Below are 10620 nucleotides of genomic sequence, written 5' to 3' on the forward strand. Positions count from 1 at the left end.
AAGTCAGTTGACGATAGTGCCCTGTGCTCTTTATGGATAATAGGTCTGTTGGGTTTCGATATTGGGCTATCTGTAGCTTCATGGGCAGCTTCTCCATTTTAAATAGAGTTCCAAACTATTATAAAAATTCAGGAAAGGGGGAGTTTCAAACAGCATATGTGTAAAAACACTTGGATATTAAATCACAAGTTGTTTTACTTTTTTTTAATTTGTCTTTTTTTACGAAAAAAAAAACTTTTTTTTTTGTCAAACGATAGATTTTATTAAATTAAACATCGATGGGGTTCGAACCACGTCATCGTGTAAGAGCACAACATCTTTCCACCAATATGGTAAAGGGCCACTTGCAAAAAAACTAACTGACCCTTTTTTTTATGTGTTTATTACTTGAGAAGTGTTGAGATGAGCTGGAATTTTTCTTTAGAACAGTTCCAGTGTGTAAAGGCTCCCCATGACAATAGGCAATTCAATCCCCTCAAGTGAATAGTAATTGTCTTTAATAAACAATAATTGCATCTTCATCTCTAAACTGAATAGTCAAGACAATTCGTATTAAATATTAGTATTTTTTATTTAATAAAATAATTTTATTAGTAATTTCAGATAAGATTTTTAACCGATCTCGTCACGCCACGTGTCATTATCCAAAAGTACAATTTTTGGTGATAGATTTCGGTAATATTTTTATCCAATTTCATCTCGTCACGTGTTGTTACCTGTTTAGAATCGTTGAGGATAGATTTCCAATAGATTTTTAATCAATCACGTCACCCCACGTGTCACTGTCTGTTTAGAATCTTTAAGAATAGATTTCGATAAGATTTTTAATTTTATTTGGGGTGTTTTTTTAAATTCATTTAGTGTGTTTATTTTAAGTTTATTTGGTGTGTTCTTTTATAAGGTTTATTTGGTGTGTTTTTGTAATTTTATTTGGTGTGTTTATGTAAATTTATTTGGTTTGTTTATGTTGTTTGAATAAAGATGCTCTTAGTTTAAATAAAGTACCAAATTAAATAAAGATACTCTTAGTTTAAATAAAGTACTACATTAAATAAATACGAAATTACATAAAGTACTAAATTAAATAAATACAAAATTACATAAAGTACCAAATTAAATAATACGAAATTACAACCTAAAATGAATGGAAAATTATGGGTTCTAATTTTACAACAAATTCCCTAGTCATCACCTAACCAATTTCTGGTGCTAGGACCATCTCCACTTGCTCCTTTGTCTCTTGGATGCCTTCTTCGCACCCCGTCCCCTTTCTCAGAATTCCAAAATATTTAGAATTCGGAAACATTTCTTCTACAGGTGTGTTCATAATGTCACGATCTTGTTGAGCCCTCATTTCTTCTCTAAGCATCTCTCTTTCTTGCCTAAGTAGCTATTTCTCTCTCATTAGCTTGAAATAATCTTATAGTAGCTGCAGCTTTTGCCTCATCTCTAGCCTTATCAACATCAAATTTAGCCACTTCCCACACCAAAGTCAATTTTCCTTCGCGAGCAAGTTCTTCCATATATTTTGCATAATCATTCCTAGAAGAACTCCTTTTTTTCTTTGAAGCCTTCTTACCTTAAGGCTCGAGTAGATAACAAGTCAGCCCTAACACTTCTTCAGGGGTCGCTCTTGGCACTTGTTATGTGTCGCTTTCATGAACATGCGAGTCGTAATCTGGCGTAGAGTGTAGATGGGTGTTGTTCATGACAACTTTTGGATCGATATGCACAACTTTGTATTTGGGACAATCTTTAACTATATTCCAACATTCTCACTGGTTGAATGAGTTGTTTTGTTTTTGGCATGGTACCAAGCTTGTGCTTGAAGTTTAATGTAAATTTGGGCATAATACAAACAAATAAATAATATATTGTTACCTGATCCGCGTAATTTTCGCCACTTCGAATATTAGTACTAGATTGTGCCAAGGCATCTCTCCAACAAGTAAATGATTGGTTGAGTATTCTCCAACGACTTGTGAGAGATTGTTTTGTTCTTCTGCTGTCAATCTTCTAGAGAAACAGGGAATGAATATTCTTCCACATTTCTCACAACTTCATCTCATACCCTTAATTGGATCATGAATAGCTTGAACCTAGCTAGAACACAACGGAATATCTTCAATAATTGACCAATTCGCACCTGCATCATTACCCATTTTTTTGCAAACAAAAGTATATGAAAACTTTGAGAGAAAGGTTGGAGTGTGGTTGAAAGTATTTGGAAATATGAAAATGTGGTGTAAGGTGAAAGATAATGGTAAGGTAAAAAATTAAAAACTTTTAATTTTTTTTTGAAATTTTTTTGGATTTTATATTTTTTAATTTTTTTTATTAACTTAATTAATCTAGACCATTGGATTAAGAAATTCAATAGTCCAGATTTCGACACTTGGCTACTTACAATTTATGTAGAGGCATTCGACATGACATATTTTTGAGTTGTTTTCGATATATGTGTATATTTTATTTTTTGGGAAACTATACAGGTTTTACAGTGAGAGGTTAGAACATTTGTTAATGAAATGATTTTGAAAAGTTTTGTTTTTGCCCACTCACACTTTCTGTTTTGTGCCCCTCCATGTTCTAGTTTGGGTTGCTCTTTTGGTGGCTTACGAGGAATCCACGGCATATCTGACATATTATATCCAATGTAGGACCCCCTCTGGGTGTGTTTAGTTAGTATTTGTTCCTCTTGACTGCACTAGGTTTTTTGTGCTCTGAATATTATTTTTCACTTACACTTGCTCTTATGTGTTAACTACTCTGTGTGTAGTTTGGTTTTTATTTATTCGTACTTTTATTATATTTTTTGCTTATGCACTGTGCACATGGTTACGTCATCCTCACGTGACGGCCAGCACGCCCTGATTTCAGTTGGGGTGTGTTAGTACAGAAGCCCAAATTTCCCTAAATAATTTCAACCTCCTTCATAATTTTTCTTCTGGGTGAAATTTTCTTCAGCCAAATTTCCCCAAATAGTTTCGCAGTCAAATTATCAAATCATGCGATGATTTTCTTTGGGTAAATTGGGTATGAGGGAAGTCGTTGAAATTCTTCATGCACGTTGGGGTCCCAAATTCGGAGACTTTGAGATGGGATTTTGGTGGGAAAAGGGTAGTGTGCTGCGAAGAGAGAGAGAGCATAGGGTAGTGTGCTACGGAGAGAGAGTGTAGAGAGAGAGTTCCATATCTGATAAAAAAAATTAATAAAAAAATATTTGACACTGCTATCAAATTTGACAGCAAGGGGAAGAGTTGCCATTTCATGTCATGCCACATCAGATTTGGCTTTTCGGTTGGAAATCCTTGTTTTGCCTTTTATGACTGTTAATGCTGATTTAGACAATTTGACATCTCTTTGGAGATGCTCTAAGTCTTCAGAATCTGAGGCACCTACGAGGCTGCCGCCGTCTATTTGGTTTCCCAGATTGAAATGAAACTCTTAATTGTTGCAGAATTGCAAATCTTTCAACCAAGCAAACTCCAAAATTTTCTTTCTCATATCATTTTTATTTCCCTAGAAATTCTCAACTGGGGTTTTGTATTTTCATTGAAAGCTTGAAGCTTCCTTCCATCAATGGCGAGATAATGGAGGAGAAATAAGAGATAGTGAAGACTGAAGAGGAGAAAGTTAGGGGTTGGTGGGACCCAATTTTTGTTAAAATATAAACAAAATAATAATATTGATTTATAACCGTTTGATTTGTGATGAACAGTCAAAATTACTTGAACCCTTTGATCCTCACCTTTGGAATCCGAAGAGGATCCTTGTCCTTGTAAGTGCTCATTCCTTCTGGGTTCCCACTATTGAATGATAGTTCTCTCTCGCGTCTCCTCTTCCTTACCCTCTCTCCTCCCCTCTTTCTCTCCATGCCGATGAAAGTGAAACCCAGAAATCTATTAAAAAAAAAAAATAAAAATTTATGGTTCTTTCTCTCAAACCAAGAAAGGGTCATGGCCCCTAAGTTACAAAAACTCCATTAAAAACTTACCAAGCAAACCCACTAACTCATAGTCCACAAAATATACAAATTATCCACGGTTCAAGAACATCTATTGTATCTAACATCCACAAATTCCCGATGGAAAAAATTTAGAGAAAAAAAAATATGTGGGGAGAAACCCATAGAAAAATTAATAACTTTGGAAAAGAGAGAGACAAACTCAAATTGTAGATTTACCCCATATTTTTTTTAGTTCCAAAATTTAGATCTTGGGTTGTTTCTTTGGTTTACATATTCAAATCCTGAGTTTTCCCAGTATATTTCGATGGATATTTGCAAATTGGCAACCATGGTTACCAATTCATAGTGAGAGAGAAGAGAACCGAAAACTTTGGGGAGAAGAGAAGGAAGGCTTTTACAATGCTTCTGGTTTTATCAGAATGTGAAAGGGTGAGGAAGGAGAAATTTTTTATTGTCACAGGAACACGGGTACATCACGTGTTTTTATGTAAGTGGTGAAAATTTTTATTTTTTAAGTTATTGACTTTTTAACACACATATCCCATAACTTGTATAGTGACACGTGATCTACCATCTCATGTACCGATCACACTGAAAAATGAGGCTAGAAATATTATTTTTTTAACAAACAATATTATTTAAACTAAGGAGTGGGGTTGGGCTTAGTCTCATAATAGACTAGTAATAATGGGGTTTAAATTCGTCTTTGGTGAGAATCGAACATAAAACCTCTCACTTACAAATGAAAAAGAATATTACTACACCATAATAATAAATGGTATATCATTTTAAAATTACAATTTTTTTTAAGTTATATTAACAATGGGATCCAAAGTGCCCTGCCAATTGAAGCGAAATTCACGTGATAGGCGAGTTCGGCTGAACTCTCTTTGGGGGAGAGTCTGGCTAGCATTCCCATCGTGTATCTTTAGAGCAAGTCCACCGTGTGCTCCACCCTGAGGGACAGGCGCAGGAACAAGGCCATGTAGCCCCAGTGATGAAGTCTAGCTTGTGCTGGCGAGCAACCTCGAGTAGACCCGAGGGAGTGGCCCGACGATTTGTGTCGGCCCGAGTGCCTAAAGGCAATGTGACATGGGCTAGCGTCAGGGCGATGTCAGCCACAGTATAAAATTAATAAAAATATAAAATATTAATTAAAAAAATTAAAAAATTTAAAAAATGTAAAACCTAGCAGGCTTCGACTCCATGCACTCGCGATCCCCCTCCTTTTCTGCCTCACCTCAGTCCATCCTCCGCCGCAACTGCCGCCGCACCCCACACCACCTTCGCCTCCACGCACTTGTGATCCCCTTCATTCCAATTGCGTGCCCAGATCGCACAATTTGGGTGTGTTTTTGGGGAAAAGAGAGAGAGAGAGAGAGAGAGAGAGAGAGAGAGATTTTAACTAAGGACTTGGCGATCCTTTACCTACTTAACTAAGGAAAAATTGTGAATTTTTGCGCGGATCGGCTATTGATGTTGTCAGAGTCTGAGGCCCTGCCTCCGGAACTCAAGTAAGAGAGAGCTGCTGAGCTTGAAAAAGAAAGGAAAAAAACACAGCTTTTGGAATGGTGCATTGGCACCATGTGAAAAGAAGAAGAAAAAAATGATAAAAAAAAGGATTTGGAATGGTCTGCTGCACCATGTAAAAAGAAAAAAAATAAAAAAAAATAAAAAAAAATATTTAATAGAAAGTGGTACAATAAGACCGATTAAAAATCTCATACGAAATTACAAATAAAATTATTTTGTATTATTTAAAAAAAATACTACTATTTTATTGCCTATTGTCAGGGTTATTTAGTGTAGGGATGAAGATGAAAAGGCAGTTACTGTTTACTTGATGAATTAAATAGTGAATAGTCGGGGGGCCTTAGCAACGGTGGAACTACTCTTAACATGAGATGCAAAAAGTTGCATGTCATTGACTTTTTTTTTTTTATTGGAAAATTCTCAAATAATTAAATCTAAATTATTATCCTTCACCGAAAGATATAAATAAAAACTTAAATCTATAATAGAACCTCAAGTTTCCAAATATAGCTACTCTCATTGAAGTCAAAATTTACATCTCCCAAAATTATAAAATTTACATTTTAAATTTGCACTACCCATTTTTTTGGATCAATATTAAATTAACCATGAGATTCGAACTGACATCGTCATGCAAAAATTCAACTCTTTCTTCAACTTATTTCTATCATTGCAATAAAAAAACCACTTACAATTTACACTCCCCTTTTGATATACATGAAAGAAATTAAAATCTGCGCCAAACTATAGGAAAATGTCAATACGCCTTATAGAAAACTACCAACTCGGTAGTTCCAACTCGTAATAATATATCGAAGCCAAAAATAGGACTTTGTGTCAGCCAGCCTTAAAGATCAGAAAACGGTGGTTGGGTGTCCTCCTGTTTATCTCAGTCGACGCCGGTGGTGGTCCCTGCCATCCAATCGCCATGAGCACCGCCAGAATCGCCGCCACTCAGCCTCTCTTCTTCCCTGCACTCCACTGTCACAGACCTCCCTCTATTTATATGGTGGGCTCTAAACCAAACAGAACCTCCCCCTCCCTAAAATTGCGATGCTCGGTGGCCAAAGAATCGCCCATATCTCCAGCGGGGCTCAGTGGAGAGGGTACACAGTCGGGCTTCTTTGACTGCGTGGTGGTTGGCGGCGGAATCAGTGGGCTCTGCATCGCTCAGGCGCTGGCCACCAAGCACGGCGACGCCGTTCCGCATATCATAGTCACTGAGGCCAGGGACCGCGTGGGAGGCAACATCATCACCGTCGAAAAGGACGGCTATCTCTGGGAAGAAGGCCCCAATAGTTTTCAGCCGTCCGATCCCATGCTCACTATGATGGTATTGCTCTCTACTTCTCTATTCTGCTCTGGCAGCGTTCTCGTTCTGGCATTCACATTTACATTGAATTAATTAATTTAAAATTAGTCAACTAGAACTTAGATTAGACTGCTAGTGAGTCTGCTAGTGCTGAGCTAGTGGTTGGGGCATTCAGGATTCTTCCTTAGTATATGAGTAATGACTGTATAAATAATGTATGTATATTGATTTGTGTATTGGGTATTTCTTGTGTTTGATAGGTGGACTGTGGTTTGAAAGATGATCTGGTTCTTGGGGATCCAAATGCACCTCGGTTCGTGTTGTGGGATGGCAAGTTGAGGCCCGTGCCATCCAGCCCAGCCGACATACCTTTCTTTGACTTGATGAGCATCGGCGGCAAAATCAGGGCTGCCTTTGGTGCTCTTGGCATTCGCCCTTCTCCACCTCCTCCAGTTTGTTCTCTTTCTTTTACTTTATTTTTCATTTGTTATGTCACCATTTTCACTCATTCCTCAATTCATCAAGTGCACTGCTCATTCCACATAATCTTTGACAAAAGTGACAGTGTCTCGAAGAATCGGTTGAAGAGTTTGTTCGCCGTAATCTTGGCGATGAGGTTTTTGAACGCTTGATTGAGCCTTTTTGTTCAGGTCATCTCCATTTTCAATAATTATGACTACATAATTAACTTCTTCTCGTGCATTTCTCTAGTTACTCTAATATTCATTTGCTGCTTCCTTCTATTTGGATCCTAAGATGGGTTCGGACTCAAACCTACCCAATTGTTGCGTATCCCATTCAAACTTTAACCACAATAAAAAATGAAAAAGAATTGTTGTTCGCACTTTTGAATCGACTTCTTCATTTGTTATTTATGCAAGCAAGCGCCCTGTGACATCATGTGACCTTACACAATTTTTATATGGCACTTTTAACTGAACTGGCATTATTTCACACAGGATCTGAATTTTAACCACATTTATTTGTTCAGCCATGCTCACTTATCTATGTGAACTATACTTGTCAAACTAGGCGCATAAAGCGTCCTGTAAAAGCTGTTCAGTTAATTTGGTAAATTGGTATACGTTCATTAAATTTTTAAAGTGGTGTAGCTTTTTGTCACTTCAGCAGGTTATAGTGACTTTTTAATTACTCCGAAACTTTTGTCATATTCAGGTGTTTATGCGGGTGATCCTTCAAAACTGAGTATGAAAGCAGCATTCAGAAAAGTTTGGCAGCTAGAGCAAAATGGAGGTAGTATCATTGGTGGTGCCATTAAAGCAATCCAGGGGAGAAACCGTGCCCCTAAGACACCTCGAGATCTGTAATAATAGATTTGTGTCTTCGATGTTATTATGATTTAACTTGTAAAGTTTATTTTCAATTCCCTAATTTTATTTTTCAATAGGCGTCTCCCGAAACCAAAGGGCCAAACAGTTGGATCTTTTAGGAAGGGACTTGGTATGTTGCCGGATGCAATTTCTACAAGGTACTTTCTTTCAACAAAGGATAAATACTCTTACTCTAGTTGGATGGTCATCCTTCTTTGTTAGCAAGGAGAGAACATTTGTAGGTTTTTTTTTTTTTTATAATTTTTTTCATGTGCAACACTTGTTTTTCACAGCCATATGGTCATACTTTGTTCTGTTGTGTTAACAGGTTGGGAAGCAAAGTAAAATTATCTTGGAAGCTTTCAAATATCAGTAAATTGGATAAAGGAGGGTACACTTTGACCTACGAAACACCTGAAGGATTGGTTTCAGTTCTTAGCAAAAGTGTTGTGATGACTGTTCCATCCCCTGTAGCAAGTGGTTTATTGCGTCCTCTATCTGTATGTTTCCGTCCTACATGTTTGTTATCTTTATTGCCACGTGTTTGACAGTTAAATCTTGATTTCGGGGCATTTACAGTTGGGATTTTCAGTCAAAGTTTTTTTTTTGTTCTGTAAGGACATGTCTCTGTAAATAGTGGTGATCAACAAGACAAATCAATGGGTTTCTTGAACTGACATTCCATTTGTCCTCTTTTGTCTTGTTTCTTTTGCAGGTTGCTGCTGCAGATGCACTATCAAAATTTTATTACCCACCAGTTGCAGCAGTTTCTATTTCATATCCAAGAGAAGCAATTCGGACTGAATGCTTGGTTGGTGGTGAACTAAAGGGCTTTGGTCAATTGCATCCTCGTAGCCAAGGGCTGAAAACTTTAGGTAGATTCGATTTGGTTTGGGAGTTCATTATCTATGCCTATAACTGATGCTTGACATCAGCGATCACCATTTCTTGCTGATTTTTCCCATGGGTTTTGCAGGAACTATATACAGCTCGTCACTCTTTCCTAATCGTGCACCACCTGGAAGGGTTTTGCTCTTGAACTATATTGGAGGTGCCACCAATCCTGGAATTATGTCAGAGGTAAGACGAATGCCGTATGATATATGATTTTGTGGTGGGAAAGATGCATGAAGGTGATGATAAGGCTGGTAATACATGCATTTAAAGTGAATTGATGTTTCTCATAAACTATCACGAAGGTCTTAAAATGTGCTTCGCTTCATATATGGCACCCTAAAGGAGCAGCTACTTTATCCAATATCCCGATTCCTTTTTTGTAATTACCTTCAATAACTATCTGGTGAACGTTTCATTTTGGGCGTCAACATTGATACTTAAATTTTTATATGAAATAAAGCATTGATGGGTTTTCATATGAGCACCATAATTGAGCAATCATGCATGAAACTTGGATCTTCATACAGGGCAGAAACTTGTGTTTTGTTAGCAGGCTTTGTTTTCCAAGGCATTGTGCATTGCTGCTTTTCTTCTAGTCTCTCTGTGTGCATGAGCACTTGCATGTACATTTAAAATCACATTCTCCTTATTTAAACAGCGCGCATGAGTGTGATTTACATTCTCAATTTTTTTTTGTTCCCAAGCCTTCGATATATTCTTTCTGTTGACTGTTTCTGAAAAATAAAACACTGACAGAAGGAGAGCAAGCTTGTTGAAGCAGTAGATCAAGATCTGAGAAAAGTCCTCCTAAACCGTAATGCTAAGGAGCCACTTGTATTGGGTGTGAAAGTATGGCCACAAGCCATTCCGCAGTTCTTGGTTGGTCATTTTGATGTCCTTGATGCTGCAAAAGCTGGTTTAAGTGATACTGGGACCCAAGGGTTATTTCTTGGTGGCAACTACGTTACTGGTGTAGCCTTGGGTCGATGTGTTGAGGGTGCTTATGATGTTGCGGCTGATGTGGCTAATTTTGTATCAAAATATACTTACAAATAGTACAGTAAACGGTGATCCTGCATCTTGTAGAAGTGCAGTGTTAGGAAGTAGAACTTAAGATGTTCCTTTGGATGCATCTGTGGCATTAATTAATAATAACAGCTTCAGTGCCAAATTTTGTAATTACTTGAAACTCTGAATGTACTTGATTCTTCTTTCTGTCTTAAATCTTGAGTTGGAAGGCAATTTGTATGAAATTTTTTGGTCTTTGCAGGGTTTTTCCCCTCCACTCCAATTCTATGGTAAAACTCAGTCAGTAGAACATGTGTGAATAATCTCTATCAGTTTAGTATTTTTCTTTTGGGTCCAATATTATACTAGATACTCGTGAGTTGTAATAAGTTTTTCTTTGGTAAATATGTTACATCTTTTATAGATAATAGATGCCTACATTCTAAAAGCTCCTTGGTCCACGTACTCATCTCTACTCACACCCACACAATCTTCTTCTAATGCTTTTTGCTATGAATAATTATGGTGCCGCAGTAACTTGAAAGGTGCAAGCAGAACCGCCATTTGTC

General features: G+C 37.2%; 1 protein-coding gene across 1 annotated transcript; it reads left to right on the forward strand.

The window, feature by feature from the left end:
• Positions 1-6216: 6216 nt before the first annotated feature.
• On the forward strand, positions 6217-10296 carry LOC137708732 (protoporphyrinogen oxidase 1, chloroplastic). The gene is made up of 9 exons (XM_068447876.2): positions 6217-6836; positions 7076-7267; positions 7381-7465; positions 7992-8139; positions 8224-8304; positions 8475-8646; positions 8862-9021; positions 9123-9226; positions 9800-10296. Exons 1-9 carry the CDS (start codon positions 6432-6434, stop codon positions 10097-10099), a joined length of 1647 nt encoding a protein of 548 aa, XP_068303977.2. The 5' UTR covers positions 6217-6431; the 3' UTR covers positions 10100-10296.
• The last annotated feature ends 324 nt before the right edge of the window (positions 10297-10620 follow it).

Source organism: Pyrus communis, chromosome 17 (assembly GCF_041283825.1).
Source record: "Pyrus communis isolate YQ-2024b chromosome 17, ASM4128382v1, whole genome shotgun sequence".
NCBI lineage: Eukaryota > Viridiplantae > Streptophyta > Magnoliopsida > Rosales > Rosaceae > Pyrus > Pyrus communis.